The sequence below is a fragment of the Marmota flaviventris genome, chromosome 10 (assembly GCF_047511675.1).
Source record: "Marmota flaviventris isolate mMarFla1 chromosome 10, mMarFla1.hap1, whole genome shotgun sequence".
NCBI lineage: Eukaryota > Metazoa > Chordata > Mammalia > Rodentia > Sciuridae > Marmota > Marmota flaviventris.
In genome coordinates this window covers 40,363,542-40,382,385 of record NC_092507.1, presented here as the reverse complement: position 1 = coordinate 40,382,385, position 18,844 = coordinate 40,363,542, and the positions used below count along the sequence as shown (strand labels likewise).

At 48.6% G+C, this 18,844-nt stretch overlaps 1 protein-coding gene across 1 annotated transcript in view; it reads left to right on the top strand.

Moving 5' to 3' along the window:
• The first annotated feature begins 828 nt into the window (after positions 1–828).
• Positions 829–18,844, top strand: part of Ttc39a (tetratricopeptide repeat domain 39A) — a 36,455-nt gene continuing 18,439 nt past the window's right edge. The window contains exons 1-5 of the mRNA XM_027944895.2: positions 829–921; positions 9,138–9,242; positions 16,745–16,876; positions 17,716–17,792; positions 18,572–18,639. Coding sequence (XP_027800696.1) covers positions 884–921; positions 9,138–9,242; positions 16,745–16,876; positions 17,716–17,792; positions 18,572–18,639 — 420 coding nt within the window. The 5' untranslated portion in view covers positions 829–883. The remainder of the gene's footprint in view (positions 922–9,137; positions 9,243–16,744; positions 16,877–17,715; positions 17,793–18,571; positions 18,640–18,844) is intronic.

Sequence of the window (18,844 nt, the reverse complement as noted above, 5' to 3'; positions counted from 1 at the left end):
GTTCAACCCTGGGCTTACATACCCACCTGAGGCCTAGATGCACAGTGGACACCTGGAGAGTGACCCCACACACAAGCATTGAGAATAAAAGAGAGAACCAGTGGGGACTGGCACATGAGCTCCAGAGTCAGAAGGGCTGGGTTCCAATCGCAGCTTGTCACATATTAGATGCGTGCTCCGGAGCCAATCACAAGAACCCTATGCCTCAGTTTCCACATCTGTAAAATGGCAATTATGGAGATTGAGAAGACTAGTGTGAGCTGCCCACTAGCAGTGAGTGCTAAAATCGCGTTATTTCCCGCCTTCTGGTCTCCTACAAACATACTCGATGGGCATGTGTTTGGGATTAAAATTCAAGCCTGACTCTGGAGGCTGTGTCTTTCTCCGCATGAATGCCCCCATTAATGTTGTAGGACACAAGAGGCTCCGGTGGGAGCCGCTGCGGGGCGGGAGCTGTGGGGGAGGGCGAGTGACAGGAAGGAGGACCTCAGGTCTAGGAGAACTTTCTAACTCAGGTGGGGGCGTCTGCGGAAGGAGCGAGCGCTGGGCTGGGCGGGGTCTGCGCACAGAATCTGTGGCCCGGGTCGCACCTGTCCGGGGTGGGGGTGGGGACCCTCGCGCGGGCCGGGGGAAGGCAGGCCCCGCCCCAGCCCTGCCCCAGCTCCGCGCGGCTGGGGGTGGCCGTGGCCCCACTGCGCGGGTGGGCAGACCGAGGCCCGGCCCGGCCCGGCCCGGCCCCGCAGCCTTCCCCGCCCCCGGCGCGCCCCTCCCCGGCCGCCGCCTCCGTGGCTCGGCTGCACAGCGCGGGGCTCCGGGATCCGGCGGCAGAACCTGGGCCGCTGCTGGCGTCCGGCGGGGGCAGCGCCGCTCGCCCCCCTCGGCGATGACCACGGCCGGCGCCCCGGGCGCCCTGCCCGCGGGGTAAGTGCGCGGCGGGCGGCCCCGGGGGCGCGGGCCGGGGCGGGGACGTGCGGGGGCCCGCGCCGAGCCTCCCCGCCGCGCCCGCGGCCCGCACTGCGGCTGTCGCCCCTGACGGGCGCGCAGTCCCCCGCCCCGCTGCCTCTGGGGCGGCCCGCGCCGGGAGCCGCGAGGGGGCTGCGGAAACTGCCCCAGGGGACCCTGGGTCGGCCACTCCCCCTCTGGGTCCCAACTTTCTCACGGAGGTGTAGTCAGAGCCATGTTTGCAGGAGCCTGCTCACCAGCCGCGTGGCGTTGGTGTCTGGGTGGGCCTGTGACCATCCCCCCCTCCCCCCCCCGCTAAGATGAGGAAACTGAGGCATAGCTCTTTATCTGACTTGTCTTCGCTCCTCCCTGAGGTAAGAGTTGGGACGAGTTCTGTCTGATGTCAGAGCTCCCACCCACGTCATCTTCAGTGATATTGGGTGGACTTAAAGGGCTGTGTGTCCAACCCGGCCCAGGGGACGTAACAGGGTTGTAAAAGGTGGGCGTTGGCACTGTCAACAAGGCTGTCTTGCCCAGCCCTACCCCCACCCACTGAGGACTCCTGTGGGACCTCCACATTGCCCCTGTAGCAGTGACAGCTGCTTGCTGTCCAGAGACCTTCCGCAGCTCTGCCTTTCCTAAGCCCCGGTGGGTAGGGGCAGCTGCGGGGATTTCTGGCTGCTGGCAGGTTGCTGGGCAGAGATCGAACCCCAGGTGAGCTGGAACCTATGCCTGCCCTGCTTGGAGCCTCACTACCGGTGACAATATTTGCCAAGGGCCTGAGGCCTAACAAATGAACAGGGAAGTTAGGAACCTGGTGCCATCTGGGCAGCTGGATGTCCCCATAGGGCCTTTGTGTGGGGCTGGAGTATAAGAGTTCAGAAGCTGGGTTGCTGGTGAGGGATGCCTGGTAAGTTTTGCCTTTATCATTTTTGTTATATGACTTTGGCCACGTTCTTTACCCTCCCTAAATTTTTCGACCCACCTTTGGAAAATATGGGGAGGCTGGGCCACCTACTCCCTTCCTGCTGAGGGCTGAAGTCCTTGTAAATCTGGAGATTGCTTAGGTCCCCTTCTGCCCAGCTCTGACTTAGCACCCCCCCCCCTGGGTCTAGAAAAGTGATTTCCTGGAGAGTATTCAGGCATGGAGCAAGGCTTCCATGAAAGAATCCTAGACTTTGGGACTGAAATCCACATTCATCCCTCTTCTTTATACCACCACATCCATGCCTGAGTCCCCTCCACAACCTCAGGCTCCTCTGGGCCTGCTGTGGGATTCCAGGGCAGCAGGCTGGCTCTTCTAGCACTGGCAGACCTTCCTCAGACTGACCACATCTGCCTCCCTGCAGTCCTGCCATGGCCTACTGTTCTTTGAGGTCATGTAGGTCTATCTACCCCTGCCTTGGTCAGAGTCATCCTCATGAGATCTGATCAGTTGAGGCCCAAATCAGAACTATCTCCACCTTCTCTGTGGACACTAATTCAGTCACTCATCAAATAAGACCTCTCTTGGGCCCAGCCCTAGGCAGGATGGTCAGTGGTGAACAAAGTAAGCCTCAAATCTCTACCACTTTAAAAATTATAAAATATTTTTAAGCCTTTGGAAGAAGATAGCAAATAATAAACTGAACTCTCATTTTTTGTCACCCAACTTTGTCAGATATTATCACTGTGCCCCATTTAGTTCATGTTCTTTTTTTTTTTTTTTTTTAAGAAATAAACCATGGATATGTCAAGAAATTTGTAATGTTTTGAACAACCAACAATAAAAAATTTAAAAAATAAAAATAAAAAAAAAAGAAATAAACCATGGAAACCTCTGTGGACACTCCTTCCCTCCTTCCCTCTCCAGAGATAATTGCCATCCTGAATTTTGGTTTTTTCATTTCCCCGTTTTCATTCTTTTGCTGAATATATGAAATGCTAAATGGTAGGTAGATGTTCTTTAAAGTGGAGTCATAGCATGTGTTGTCCTGCAGCTTTTTCCTCATTCAACGTCAGGTTTCTGAGGTTTAGCCTTCTTGATCATGTGACTCTGGTTGTCCTTGCCCTGATATATGGTACACCACCCTGTGTAAAGACTCACATTTATTTACTTACCTTTCTTGTTGGACATTGAGGTGGGTCCCCATGTGTTGCTGTTCAAATACTGAATATTCTTGTACAGGTGTCCTTTGCGCATGTGTTTCTCTGGAATGTCTCTTAATAGTAGAATTGCCAAGTCATAGGTATGTACTCAATCTTTTAAAGTTATTTAGTTTTATTATAAAATCAGTGCTGCTCAGTAAAATAAATGATGGCAATATATAATGTTAGGAAAAAGTTATAATTGCTGATCTTTTCTGAGTACTTCCTATTGTGCTTTACACAATCTCATTTTTTACTACAATACAAGGAGGTAGATCCTGTCTTTCCCAGGCCATTGACGAAAAAACTGAGGCTCATAGAGGTTAAAGAACTTTCTCAGGTTTTTGCAGTAAGTTATTGCTGAGACGCAGCTTGAGTCCAAGGGTTATGTGCTTTTAAAATGCTTAAAGGCCACCTTGTTATGCCACAGGGCACTCGCTTTATGTGCATTTAAGGGGTCTCTGGAAGGAGTTTAGAAATATCTCTTTGGAAGTGGATATGTTACTTCACTCGTGGCGCCAAAGTCCCCCTCTCCCATGATGGAGCAGGGATTAAAAGCCACTTCTGGCTCCAGAATGCTTCTTGAGTGACTTCGCCTCCCTGCCCCACATCCACCTCACCCTGACTGAGGTTGGGATGGGAGCTTTTTAGCTGGGGCTGAGGATCTTCTAGCTACCCCACTCTGTCTCTGCCTATGAAGCACCAGGGTAGCAGACCAGGTGACAACAGATGGGAGGTGGGAGGCAAGAGGAGAGCAGGGAGGTGGCTCCAGGCTGCCTGATGCCCCCTTCCACTCTGTCCAGTTCCTATCTCATGTGGGCCTTAAGTGGATGGGATCTGAATGGGAAAGCCCCACCAAATTCCTGAAGTTGGTCACCAGCCCTGCTCCATTCTTCACCCAACCCTGTGCTTCCCTTGGCCACCTTCCTCACCTTCTCATCCCTGTCTCAGTGTTCCCAAGGAGATGGCCCCTCATCACAGACCCATCACCTGCTTACCTGAAGGTGCCCTAAAGGAGAGTGGCCTTGAAGACACAGCCTATGAGAAGGAGGGGCCTCTGTCACAGTCAGGCCAGGGGAAAGACTGGGAGCACTGAGATGCAGAAAGCATTTGTCTTTTCCCAGCTTCATGGGAGGGGCCAGACCTTGTTTCCGCTTCTGGGCCTTCCCTTCCTCTTATCTGTCAGTACAGATAAGAGTGCCTGCTAGCCGGAGGATTGAGTGAAATAATGCAGTCTCCAATTTAGATAAAACTTGAATGATATTCTCTTGGTGATGGATGGTGTTAATGCTATTATTAAGTTAAGTGGGGCCAGTGTCCCTCTTTCCTGAGCTCCCCAGTCAGGCCCCGTCTCACCTCTCTATTTAGCTGCCTTTTTGGAGCCTCTGTCTTCCAGCCCTTTGAGACTGCTTAGCCCCCTAACTGCTGTACAGGTGTAGTGTCTCCAGCCCTTTTCGCACATTGTCCCTTCTTGCACTTCTTTCTCCGTCATATCTGCAACTCTGCACCATCTGTCCCAAATAGCTTTCTTGAGTGCCCCAGGCTGGGTTGGAGACCTCCTCTGGGCCTCTTCAGTTCCAGTGATCCCCATGATCATAGCCCTGATCAGGATGACTATCATTGTCTCCACCTGCACCTGTTGCTCCTACAGACTATGAGCTCAAGGGCAGGCCCAGGTCTGGGCCTTCTCTGTGTTCCCAGAGCCTAGCCCCACGCTTGGCCCAGAACAGGAGCTCAGTGGGTATTTATGGGAATGAAGGAAGGGGGAAATCATCTGGAGGAAGGAAAGTCACTGACCAGCCTCATTCCAGTTAAGCCAAAGAGGTGCCAGGGTTGCCAGGGTGACAGATATGCATCTCTGTACTGTTTGTCCCTCAGGCTGTGCATGGACAGGTGGGCAGAACCTCTTCTTGGTGGGGGATGGAGGGAGTAGGGTATGTGTGCATAAATGGGAGTTAGGCTCTTGGCTCTGGAATTAAGACATGGACATAAACCATAGCAATGGACTTGGTTCCCTGAGGCTGAACTGATATGCCTTGGCTCAGGAAGAAACTTGGGTTGGAACTCACATGTGGGTGTGTCACCTTGGACAAGTCACCTCTGAGTCTCTGTTTCCTCATTTGCAGTGTTCGTGTCTGTTTGGCGAAGGGAGCGGGGTGGTAATAATCCTATTGCACAGAGCATTTTGAGAGTTCAAGGAGAGAGTGCTGTTGAACATCCAGGGTAGTAGGTGCTCAGTGCCACCTTGTTGATTCATTCATCCAACAAAGCTGAATGGATTGAGCATTAGTTGGCAGGCTAGGCCCAGGGCACAAAGGAAGATAGACACATCTAGGCCTTGTGAGGAGAGGGCTGGGGCAGCTTAGGGTGGGACTTTTTAGACCATGAAAAGGAACTGGGTCTTTGCCTTGAGAGGATGGGGAACCAGTGAAGGATTTGAAGTCTAGGAGTGACATGGTCAGATCTGTGGTTTTTTTTTAAATATTTATTTTATAGTTGTAGTTGGACATAATAACTTTATTTCACTCATTTATTTTTTATGTGGTGCTGAGAATCGAACCCAGGGTCCTGCTCGTACGAGACGAGCGCTCTACCGCTGAGCCACAACTCCAGCCGTAGATCTGGTTTTTAAATGGACATATTTGGCTATAAAAAAGGGACAGATTAGAGGGAATAATGTTTCAAATATTCTGCCTCCAAAAAAACTACCTGGAGGATGGATGGGTTATACCAATCACCCTTTATGACACCTTCTGAGCTCCCTCAGTAGAAGCAGATCCACTCAATCCAAGAACAAAGAGGGAGCTAGAGTCAGGCTGAAAATGAAATGAAGCCACAGCAACCTTAGGGTCCTTGCAGATTCAGAAACCTAGACCTGTCAATGCCAACAGCCACACAAGGGATGGGAGATGAGGTCTTAAGCCTGCGCAGGTACAGAAGTATGAGGAATTAGCACATAGTCTTCCTCCCCTTCATAAATGTGGGACCCTAAGGCCTTCAGTCTCAGTGACTAGGAGGATGGGCCAGAAAAAAGATCATCCACCAGAAAAGGGAGACAACAGTTCTGGTGGGGAAAAAGGGTTCTCTAGAAAATTCTAAATATTCATCTGCCATGACACAAATGCTGGGTTTGAATGCATACCACTTTTGTGGTCCTAGAATTCATAAATTAGAAAAGTGACTTAAGTGGTCTCAGGGTGTCAGTGCCTCAGGGAACTTGGCTGGAGTAAATGGAAGTCCTTTTTGGAGGGATGTGCCCTTATCCCAAGGTCCCTTTGACAATGATGAATTCATGTTTAAATTTTAAAATACACAAGGAAACAAGCCATTATGATCAGCAGATATCAGGAACAAATAGTAGTTTATCTGAGAGTCTTAAATGCTAGAATTATCAGATACAGAATATAAATAATTGTGCTTAAGAATTGTGGAGACATTGATGCCAGGTGTGGTGGCACATCCTTGTCATCCCAGCTGCTAGACAGACTGAGGCAGAATGATCAGGAATTCAAAACCAGCCTCAACAAAAAGTGCAACACTAAGCAAATCAGTGAGACCCTGTCTCTAAATAAAATGCAAAATAGGGCTGGGGATGTGGCTCAGTGGTCAAGTGCCCCTAGTTCAACCCCTAGTCCCTCCCCCCAACCCCCCCCCAAAAAAAAAATTGTGGAGATGTTCAAACAGGCATAGTGATGCATGACTGTAATCCCAGCAATTCAGGAGGCTGAAGCAAGAGGACCTCAAGTTTGAGACCAGCCTCAGCAACTTAGTGAGACCCTGTCTCAAAATAAAAATAAAAAGAACTGGGAATGTGGCTCAGAATAAAGTACCACTGGATTCAATCCCCGGTACCCCCTCCCCCCAAAAATATATAGAAATTGAAGAAGAACTTGAAACAATAAGATAAGCAGGTAACAAAATACTATCTAAAATATCCAAAACATACTTGAAAAAGAACCAAGAAGAATTTCTGGAAAGGAAAAATATAATAATCAACATGAAAAAAAATCAATATCCTGGACAAATAACAAACAGATGAGACACACCTGAAGAAGGAAGTCGTGAAATGAAAGACCTAAAGAAAGTATTCAGGGCTGGGGATGTGGCTCAAGTGGTAGCGCGCTCGCCTGGCATGCGTGCGGCCCAGGTTCGATCCTCAGCACCACATACAAACAAAGATGTTGTGTCCGCCGATAACTAAAAAATAAATATTAAAATTCTCTCTCCTCTCTCACTCTCTCTTTAAAAAAAAAAAGATTAAAAAAAAAAAGAAAGAAAGTATTCAGAACCTAATAAGTCAAATGGATAATAAAGAAGCAAGTTGAGAGACATGAAATGTGGAATAAAAACTGTCTAGCTGAGGGGCCGGAATTGTGGCTCAGAGGTAGAGTGCTTGCCTAGAGTGTGTGAGGCACTGGATTCAATTCCATATAAAAATAAAAACAAATAAAATAAAGGTTTTGTGTTCATCTACAACTAAAAAAGTATTTTTAAAAAATTTTTAAAAAGGGAGAAGGGGTAGGAAGTGATGAAGGGGTAGGAAGTGATCGGAACAGACTTGGGTAAAGATGATAGAGACTTGGGCTAGAGGCCACTGGGCATGGAAAGGGGTAGGTAGGGTTTTTCTTGGTGGTGGTGGGGTACTAGGGACTTAACCCAGGGGCACTTAATCACTGAGCTGTATCCATAGCCTGCTTTATTTTTTGAGACAAGATCTTCCTAAGTGCTTAGGACCTCCCTAAATTGCTGATGCTGCCCTCAGACTCACAGTCTCCCTGCCTCAGCCTCCCAAGTCTCTGGTATTACAAGGCTGGGGCATCATGCTGGACAAGAGGATGGTTTTGAGACATTTAGGTAGTATAGTTGATAGTGTTTAGTGATGTAGTGGATGATGGAGGCCTGTGAGAGGGGTGTGTCAAGGATAACTGTCAGATTTCTGGCTTGAGAAACTGGGCAGAGGTGTGTCACTTATTAAAATGGCAGAACTGAGGGAGAACATATTTGGGAGAATGAATGGGAGTTTAAACGGGACACATCTCATTTTGCCTGGGAAGATCTGATGTATGGAACAGGAAGCACTAGAATTGGGCCTCAAGGTATAGGTAGTTTACTTGGTGGAGAAGAGGTTTTCTCTTTACTATTTTTTTGGAAATAGGAATTCCCTTCAATTATATCACTGAGCTCCTTTCTGGAACCTTCCTTCACTCACAAGAGCCCTTGAGAAGAGGCATTCTCAAGATTATCAGTTAGACTTCTGGGATCTTTCTCATTTCACATCTTATTTTTTAGATGGGAATACTGAAGATCAGAAAAGTTAGGAATTTGTTTTCCTAGTTTTTTACTCCCATTTTTTCATTCATTCATTCACTTCACATATGCGTTAAAAGCCTACTTTGTGCCAGGTCCTAAGTGCTGGGGATAGAGCAGTGATCAAAACTAAGATTCCTGTCTTTTAGTGCTTGTATTTTTGTGGAGAGAGAGAGACAGGCAGACCATAAACACAAAAATATATCACATATGAGAGAAGATAAGGACATCAGAGAAATGTGAGAAGTGGGGCGGGCGGGTATGTGGAAGGTGTCATTGGGAAGGTGAGACTGCAGTATGGAATGCCCCGGGCTGCTTTTACGGTCTGCTGCCCTCCATGGCCCATTATGACAGTGTCTGGGGTTCTAGAGTGCAGGCCTGAGAGACAGGAGGAGGCCTGGAGAAGGAGGGACAGAAGTGGGACTTAGTGGGTGAGCTGCACCCCCCCAGGGGGGCAGCAGAGCCCAATGGGTCAAAAAGGCCACAAGGATTCCCACTGCTCTTGTGGAGGGTAAGATACATTTATTCCGAGGTCTTCTTGCTGTCTATTCTCAGCCCCTCCCCCACCCCTCCTGAAGATCTCAGATGTCACACACGCTTTTGCTCCTCCTCTCACCCTTGGAGACATTAAGAAGTGGGTCCAAATTGTCTCTTCATTCCAGTACAGAGTGGGCAGCCTGGAAGGGCTTGGGAAAGATATTCAAGGCTAACCAGAGAGGTAGTTGGCCAGGAGGAGCTGAGGCCCATCTCTCTCCCCTCAGGACTCCTGTGAGCAACCTCCATGAGGCCCTGGACCAGTGCATGACGGCCCTGGACCTGTTCCTCACCAACCAGTTCTCAGAAGCACTCAGCTACCTCAAACCCAGGTGAGCTTAAGCCCCAGTGGGGGTGAAGGGCAGAGCTGCGTGTGCACATGCGTGTGCAAATGTGTGTGTAGGGATGGGGCATGTTGGTCATGGAGAACCAGAGGTCTTGTATGAGAAGAACCTCATGTAACTCAATGCCTTCAGCTTTCTGGGTCACCGTGACCACTGAGAAGTCCCATAAAATGGCTCAGGCTCCCAGTCCCTCAGCCTTTGAGCAGCCACCATAGAGACCTCTCTAAGGTCGCTATGACTTATTCACTTCTTCCCACTTTACCTCTTATTCCTGCTGAGTCCATTGGGGCTTCTTCTCTCCATCGGCTTTGCTTATTTTCCCCGCAGTTGCCTACTTCAAGATCAGTAGGGTAATAATGAGCACTGATCTTTTAATCAATTTCCCCAGTGTTTGCTGCCTTATTTCTTGATAATATGTCTACACTGCTTTTTCTTATCATTTTTTTCTTTGTCTTTAAAACTGAGATATAATTCTCATTTCATGAAGGTCACCTTTTTTTTAAACTTCTGATCCCACACTTTGATTATATTCTTTATTTGCTGTTTCTCTCTCTTTTTTTTAAATGGTTCTTTTTAGTTATACAGAACAGTAGAATCCATTTTGATATTCATACAAGCATGGAATATATCTTTTGAAAGTCACCTTTTTTTACTTACTACTTTTTGAAAAATTTGTTCTAATTACTTATACATGACAAGCAGAATGCATTTCAACTCATAGTACACAGATGGAGCACAATTTTTCACTTCTCTGGTTGTACCCAAAGTAGAGTCACACTTTACACATTTATCCTTAACTCTACCAGTTGATCCTATCATGAGTTTTTCCCTATATGTCCAAATACCAAGTGAGCTCTCAGTCCCTGTTCTTCCTGGAAACCTGGATATACGTGTCTCCTGGCCACCTCCCAGCTACCTGCCCCCCCAGGCTCCTGTTGCCTCTCTCCTGTTTCCTTGAACCCAGCTCATTCTCTCACATATTCTACTGGATTTTTCCAGAATTTGCCCTCTAGAAATTTCCTAACAAAGAGTTGCATGAACATAACATTTTTTTCTATCAGAAGTTTGAAGGTATCACTCCCCTGCTTTCTGTCATCTTCTGTCTCTCTGAATCCTAATTCTACTTTTCATGTGATCTTTTTTCCTTCTCTAGAAATGTTTAGGATCTTCCCTTTTATTCTTGAAAATCTGGGATTTCACAGTGATGTGCTAAAACAAAGGTCTTTTTTTATCCCATATTATTTTTTTGAGACTCAGTTCTAGGAAATTCCCTTTATATTCTGTTTCTCTTTCCTGACTTTATTTAGATCAATCCTCTTCTAAGGCTCTTATCTCCCGTTCCCCTTTCTGATTCTTTCTCGTTTTTTCCTCCAATTTTTGGGAATTTCCTCAGTTTCATTATTAAGTCCTTCTGTTGACTGCTTCTACAAGTACATGATAATTTTTTAGTATTCTGTATTGTTCTGTGGATCTTCTTTTTTTTTTTTTTCCTATAACGTCTTATTCTTGATTTGTGGACCTGTTGTCTTCTTTATAGCTACATTTGGAATGTGAGGTTCCATATGACAGAGCCTGACATAGTAAGCTTTCTAACTTATCATTGTTGTTGTTATCATCACAACTTATTATCCCTTTTCAAAATGCTCTGTTCTTTTCCCAGGATCTTTATTCTTTTCATATGATCTTGGCTTCTCCAGTTTCCTGAATTCATTTAATGGTGGGAACCCTTCTCTCATGGGGTATTTTCTCAGATACCTGATGATCCCTAGTCATAGTTAACAGTAAATTCACTCAAAGGCCAGCTGGAAAACCTGTACCAAGTAGCCTTGTGATTGGTGAGATCTGGGAGAGAGCTGCTGGCCCCCAGATGTCAGCATCTGGTATGGTCCAGTTTCCTGAAAAGAATCCTCCATTTATAAGCCTGGACAGAGAACCCAGGGCTGCCTGAATTCTGAGGTGGGGGGAGGAGGCTGGGGTCCAATTATGTCATCTGCCTATTTTCCTTAATCTCCCTCTCTTCAGTCCTACGATATCCTCTATATTGCTATACCCAGTTCCCCAGATCCCAGGAAAGCTAATGCCCAGGCAGGCCCACTGGTTTCTACAAGTCCCCAAGCCTGATCTGTTCACTTTTTAAAAAATATTTATTTTTTGGTTGGGCACAATATCTTTATTTATTTATTTTTATGTGGTGCTGAGGATCGAACCCAGGGCTACCACTGAGCCACAATCCCAGCCCTCTGTTCACTTTTTCTGGAGTTGACTGGCTCATCATTCTGTTTTCTGGGCTCAGGGTCCCAGCTTCTGGGGTGTGGTGGGGGATCCAGGATGTGAGGATCAGAATGAGTCTTTCTGGTAACTATTCCTCATTCTCACCCTCTGAGGGACTCAGGTGACCCAGTCATCCTGCTCCATTGTCCAGGTTTCCTTCCCAATAGTTTTTGTTTGTTTTTTGTTTTGAGGTACTAGGAGTTGAACCTAGGGATCCTCTACTACTGAGCTACATCTCTAGTCTTTTTTCCAATTTTTTATTTTGAGGTAAGCTCTTATAAAGTTGCTGAGGCTGGCCTTGAACTTGCAATCCTCCTCCCTCAGCCTCATGAATCTCTGGAATTACATCATGTGCCACTGCACCTAGCCCCTTCCCAACAGTTTTGGAAGGCTACTTGCTCCCAATTCCCTCCTGGTCATTTCCTGTCTCCCATTTCCTGGACCCCAGACCATAGCCACCTCCTGCACTGGAAATTGGCTATCTCAGGACTCTACTGCCACACACCAAACATTGACACTGGCCTTTCTCCTCATCCCCTGAGGCCTAGCGAACACCAGGTCACACCTTGGTTTAACTCTGGACTGTCCTGTAGACTTGGGGCCAACAGAAGAGAATCAGAGCATAGGGGGAAAAAAAACCCACTAAAATCACATGGCATGTTACACCCAGGCCCTCAATGAACCTACCAAAAGGTCCTGAGGAGGGATTTTTCCCTCCTCCTCTCCCTCACCTCAGGGAAGCACTCCAAAGACAAAACCCTCACTCTAAAGGAGGTACCCTAGAGAATCAGTCTTCCCAGGAGGCCCCTCTTACCTTGCATGTAGAGCAGGGTAGCCTCTGTGCCTCAGTGCTTTCCCACAGGTGATAGTATCAATAGCATGCTCTCCCTACCCTGCCTTGTGGCAACCAAAAATGTCTCCAAAATTGCCAGAAGTCCCCAGGGGAGCAAATTATGTCCCACCTGTGATAGCCAAAAAAAAAAAAAAAAAAAAAAAAAAAATCTTTAGAACTTGCCAGATGTCCTTGAGGGGCATGTTATGGGGGCAAAAAATACCTCAACACTGAGAACCACTGGTTTAGGGAAAATGATTCTTGCTAAAAAGCAGTCCTGGTCCCCATTTGTAACCTCTGAAGCTTCAGGAGAGGTTGGGATTCAATTTCACTGTCACATGTTGTCTTGTTTAATTGTCTGCCTTAGCTATAGGGGATGTTATCCCTCTTTTACTCCCAGGGGAAGTCACTATGTTTACCAAGCTCCCTTCCTACGTCTCTTCTGCTAATCTCTGGTACTTAGCTCTATGTCCGTCTCAAAGCATTGTCTCTGGAACATGGAGTCTACCCTGTTAATTTTTCTCGATAAATAAGTGATCATGGTTCATAAGTGGCAGAGCTGGGATTAAATTCAGGGCCACCTGGCCCATAGGCCCCACTCTGACCACTGTGCTCTCTTGGGTCTTGGCAGGGTGGAGGCGGTCACCTTGCATAGGAAGGCCTCATGCTGCCTCTCCACCAGGAGGAGTGAAGAGGTAGGAAAGGGTGTGCACAGACCTGCATGTGCCTGGGCACAGGAAGTTCAGGGTGCGTCCATGTGGACATCCTGGAATTTCTCCAAGAGAAAGGTCACTTGTTGAGACTTGAGACTAAGGGGTCAGGTCCCAGCAGGGGAATAGTGAAACCAACCATAAGCTTGCTGAGAGCTACACAGGGACTCCAACTCACGTGGGGGTCAGGAAGGCTTTGGTGCCAGCTGCATAATTTTTTTCTTTTCCATTTTTTTTTTTTTTGTGTGTGTGTGTGCATGCCCACGCACTGGAGATTAAATCTAGGAGCACTTTATCACTGAGCCACATCCCCAGCCCTCTTATTTTATTTTTTATTTTGAGACAAGGTCTTGTTAAATTGCTTAGGGCCTCACTATATTGCTGAGGTTGACCGGGAACTTGAAATTCTCCTGCCTCAGCCTCCTGAGTTGCTGGGATTACAGATGTTAGCCAATGTGCTATCTTTTATTTTTTTATTTTGAGACAGGGACTTCCTAAATAGCCTTGAACTTGGAATTTTTCTGCTTCAATCTCTTCAATCTTTCGAGCTGTTAGCTTATAGGTGTGTGCCCAGCAAGATGCCTAATTTTCAGACCCCATTGCAAAATGAAAATGTGGGGTCATTTAGCTCCAAATTAAGAATTTTGAACTGGGCACAGTGGCATATGCCTATAATCCCATGGCTTCTGAGGCTGAGGCAGGAGGATCCTTGAGTTCAGAGCCAGCTTCAGCAACTTAATGAGGCCCTGTCTCTAAACAAAATACAAAAAGGGATGGGGACAAGGCTCAGCAATTAAGAGCCCCTGGGTTCAATCCCTGGTACCAAAAAAAAAAAAAAAGAATTTTGAGGCAGTGATAACAGAGAATTAAACCAAACATAGGACCTTTTTAGGTACAATGCTCTGTGCAGCAGCACAGATCAAATGCCTGTGAAACTGGCTTCAAACAGCTTTCTTGAAGAAGTGACATGTAAACTTCTGGGCTGGATGAGAGGGAATAGCCTGTGCATGAACCTACAGTGAATGAGGCTCTGGTGTATTTGAGGGTGGAGACCCTCAACCTGGCTGGAGTGGGAAGAGCTACGGCAGGTACTAGTAGGGAAGGGTCCCAGCAGTCTGAGGGAAGGTGAATGGGATGTACAGTCCCCTGGAAGCAGCTTGTCTTGAGAGGAGGTCAGTGAGGTGAATTTTGAGAAGACCAAGGTGAGGGACTAGGAAGTGGGAGCTCTGATGAGGAGGGAGTAGAGATAAGGTGAGGTAGAGGGCTGTGTCTGCCTTCAGACATACTTGGAAAGTGAGGCCCTAGGCTGGGACTAGAGTTGGGGGCCCAGGAAGGAGCAGTGGAGGTTGGGTCAGGATGAGAAGGCCCAGATGGTGGAAGCAAGGGCCGTCATGATGGCTGATAAGGCCTAATTGTTGGGTGCAAGCCAGGAAGGAAGAACTTGAGGCTACCTCAAGTGGCCAAGGGGTCCCCAGTCACAGCATCCTGCTCTGTTGATGGCTCTTCCAGCACCCTCCCCATCTTGATAACTGCTCTGGGCCCTGGAAGGTGGGATCCCAGTGGGCATTGTTTGGCAGAGCTGGGTTCAGCGCAGCTGTGTGGGACCTAGATTCTATGTGTGCAAATAAAAACATGTGGAGTACATACTGAGGTTTGGGGGTTGTCCTACCTTTGTATATGAGTTTTCAGTGTTGATCAGAGTTAGGGGGCTTCCAGATGATAGGCTGAGACAGGGCTAGGATTCTAGCCACAGATGCATGTTGGGGCCTTGGAACTCAGACTAGAAATTCTACTTTGCCTGCCAGCTACACAGGTGGGGCTGTCCCTCCTTCTGGGCCAAGTACCATACTGGGCTCAGCAGGGAAGCTGGACAGGTGGGGCTGATTCCTGGGACTGAGACCTGTGGAAGAAGAGGAAGGGAGAGGCTAGGTCCTGAGTTAGATAGGTCTGAAGAAGGGTTTTATTGTGGGGCGTCAGGGGGTTGGGTGTCTGTGTTGCTTGGGAAGCCCCTCATCCAGGAGAGGGCTGGGAATTAACCTTGACCCTAGCAGGACACAGAGGAGCTCAATTTACTGAGCATAGACATTGTGGCCCCTGACCTGGGTGTCACTCAAAAAATACAATAACCCTTGGACAGAAGAGTTATTGTATTCATTTTACAGAGGAAAAACTTGAGACTTAGAGAAACTGTGAGGTTTACCAGAATCATGCAGCTGGTAACTGGCAAAGCTGAAACTCCATTCTGTGTCTAAGGGATTCTGAAGTCTAAGTTTGGCCCCACTTCAGGCAGCCATTTTTCCACAAACTGCTATCCCCAGAGGAAGCCTGATGAGGTGTCTTGAGGACAGGCAGGGATTGCGAGGGGTCCTCCAGCTTTTTGTTTCCTTCAGGAATCTTTGACTCTCAAGGAGCCTAACACCCAAGAGTCACTCAGAAGTATTAAAAAAAAAAAAAAAAAAAAAAAGCAACTCAATCTACAGATGTTTCATGAACGAGAAAGGAAGACGGTTAGAGTCACATGATTTTACGATAAAACTGTCTATAAACCTTAGTCATCTCTCTCTCCTGTGAAGTTCCCAGCATAAGCCTGGCACTGAGGAGTTTTGTAAATAATTGACAAGGGCACGTGGGGAAGCAGCAACACTGCTGCTGTGCCAGGCAAGCAGCTCCCTCCTGTCAGTCCCAAGGGCCACAGGGCCCAGGCCAGCCAGCATCATTGCCCCCTTTTGCAGAACAGCCACCAAGGCCCAAACTGGCATAGTTCCCATGCCTCCTTGCCCTCTGCCCTCTCCATATGTTAGGCTAAATGCCACCCCCCTCCTGCCCAAACACACGTCTTTGGGAAAGCCCAGGGCTGTGGAGGAGCAGGGAGGCAGGAGGCAAAGGTTGAGGACAGAGGTGAGTCACATCCAAGCTCTGTCCCTGAGGTGCTCATAGTCTTTGGAGATGGCTGAGTCTATGCTGATGACAGTTCAGTGTGGCCTGTGCCTGGTCATAGGCACACAGACCCTGAGGAAGAGCCCTGGATTCCCAGGAGGCTTGGAGGCAGGGGAGGGGCATCTCAGGGCACAGGAACAATGAGGAGGAGAGCATGGGGTTTTCTCAGGGAAGGTCTGGGTGGTTCATTGAGGCCAATGGTGCAGTATTCATTGTAGCCAGACCATGGAGGGGTGGAGCTTGTTTCCAGTGGAACTGGGATGTTAAACCAGGGGCTAGTGGTCAGATGATGGGACAAAGGGATCGAGAGCACAGCTATCAAGGGGGTTGGGAATGAGAGCTAGCCCAGGGTTGGGGCTTGGGGATAGAAGGGATCTTGGGAACAGATAGGACCAGGGATTGCCTGCTGGAGGTGAGGGCAGAAACAAGAGGCGGGCCCAGGTTTGGGGAAGGGCAGCTTTAGGTCCACACTCCTCCAGGACCTTAGTCCTCAAGCTACGTTGTTGCTACCACCCCTCCCAGAGAGAGGAGGAACTGAGGCTCAAATTTGGAAGGTCATTTAGGACCCCTCAGCAGGATGTGGAAGAGCTGATCCGAGGTCTTCTGAGTGGCAGTGAAAGGGTCAGACAGTACCTGCTTCCCTCATGAAGAGCTGGAAGGGGATGGCAGGTGATTTGCACTTGTCCAGTCACATCTGGAGCTGGAGGAGGGGTGCCCTCAATGTCCCTTTTCTCTGGCAGAACCAAGGAGAGCATGTACCACTCGCTGACGTATGCCACCATCCTGGAGATGCAGGCCATGATGACGTTTGACCCCCAGGACATCCTGCTTGCCGGCAACATGATGAAGGAAGCACAGTTGCTATGTCAGAGGTTGGGGCTATGGGGAGGCAGGGTCTGGGGTTTGAGGTCCCCCTGTTTGCCATCCTGTCCTATCCTAGTGTCTAGAATGCCACTACTAGTGCTGTTGCTTTTGGCTAAGAGGTTTTGTCCTCAAGTGCTGAGAGCCGTCCCTGCCAGCACTGCAGTAAACCTTTGTCATCTGCTCTAGTTACCAAGCCACTTTCAGGTACCAGTGCTGACTAGGAGAGAAATCTAGCTCTGTCACTTCATAAATCTGACCTTGGCAGGTCCCTCTCTGGACCTAACTTTCCTCATCTATAAAATGGGTGTGATAATATATGATGATGGGTAGTTCTGGAAACTGCATGAGGACATGGGTCACAGGACCTGGTGCATAACTGAAAGTGTCCAATCCATATTTGCTGTATAAGTGGGCCAATAGACCCTGAGTGCCTGGGCCAGATGTGGTGACCTAGATTATCAAACTGGGGCAGTTTTGTTGCCTGTACCACCAGGCAGGGACACAGACCCAGAGAGTGATTCAGCATGATTCAGGGGGCTCATAGGGTTTTGAGTGTCTAGCCCACGAAGTGAGAAAGACTCCTGGAGAAGGTAATACCTCAGAAGGCCCTGGAGTGTGACCAGGTGCTGGTCAGGGCAGAGGGAAGCAGGACAGGGATTCAGCCAGAAGACAACAGCAGGACAAAGGGGTAGGAAAGTCCTGAATTTGGGGAATGTCAGGAGTTCAGTATCTGGAGAATCCTATACACCTTGGAATTTTCTGGAGCATAGCAAAGAGGGGCAAAGACCTAGGCTGGTCCTCTCTCTTATCCCCACCTAATAACTGGAGGCCTCTTTTTCCTTTTCAGGCATAGGAGAAAGTCTTCTGTGACAGACTCCTTCAGTAACCTGGTGCACCGCCCCACCATGGACCAATTCACAGAAGGTGTGGCATCTGTGCCCAGCCCAGATGGCCCAGCTCCAGACCTGAGGAGTGAGGGGAGGGGCAGTTCTTTTTCCAGTTACCACGGGGGCAGGGCCCTGGGCCTACATGTGGGGCATGGGTGTGTCAGGCCTGGGACCTTTTCAGGAATGGCCTCTGGTAAGGGTGTGAGGAGACCTGCCCACCCAACAGCATGCCTGGCTGAGAACCTGGACTGAGGAAAGGGAGACTCATGGGGACCAAAGGGTGCTTAGAATGGAGTGTCGATCAGGTGCACTGATGTACTTGCCTTAGTGACACCGTGTGCCCCAGAGGGGAAAGTGGTCTTAGGAATTGACACCCCAGGTTTAGACAGATGGCAGCAGCAGCAGAAGAGTTGATCTGGGCTGTTGTAGACCAGGTGGCATCTTTAGGCCATGACATTGGGTGACAGTAGCCAACCATAAGTTATTTTGGGGCTTTTCAGCACAGGGACAAATGATCTCACCCACCTGAGAGCACTGATAGGTTTTAGTATCAAACAATGCATGCAGTGGTGCAGGGTGCAGCGGCATCTGCAGTGACACTTGGGGAAGGAGAATGGTCTGTGCCTATATTTGGGGTGTTAGGGCTGGGAGCCAGTCCAAAGACTAGGGAGAGAGATGTGAGCTAACTTTGGACAGGGTGACTGGGTAGAGGTAGGGGAGGTGCTGACACAGCCTCCCTTTGTTTTGGGAAAAGAGGGGGTTTGAGGATTGGCGCCCCCATCTCCTGGCTGCAGTATTTTGTTTTTTCCCCCACAGAGGAAATCCACGCTGAGGTCTGCTATGCAGAGTGCCTGCTGCAGAGAGCGGCGCTGACATTCCTGCAGGTAGGGACCTCTCCTTTTGCTGGGAGGCTGGAAATTTCAGATCAGTTACCATGTCCATGCCAGATGGGTACATAGCACCATGACCCTCCCCTTGTGGTTCAGGTGAGGCCTGAGGCTTAGAGCCCCAGCTCCTGGTCCTGGCCAGCCTCACTGTGGAGGGAATGTGCTCTTCCTCTCCCACCTAGCACAGGTGCTCCCAACCATT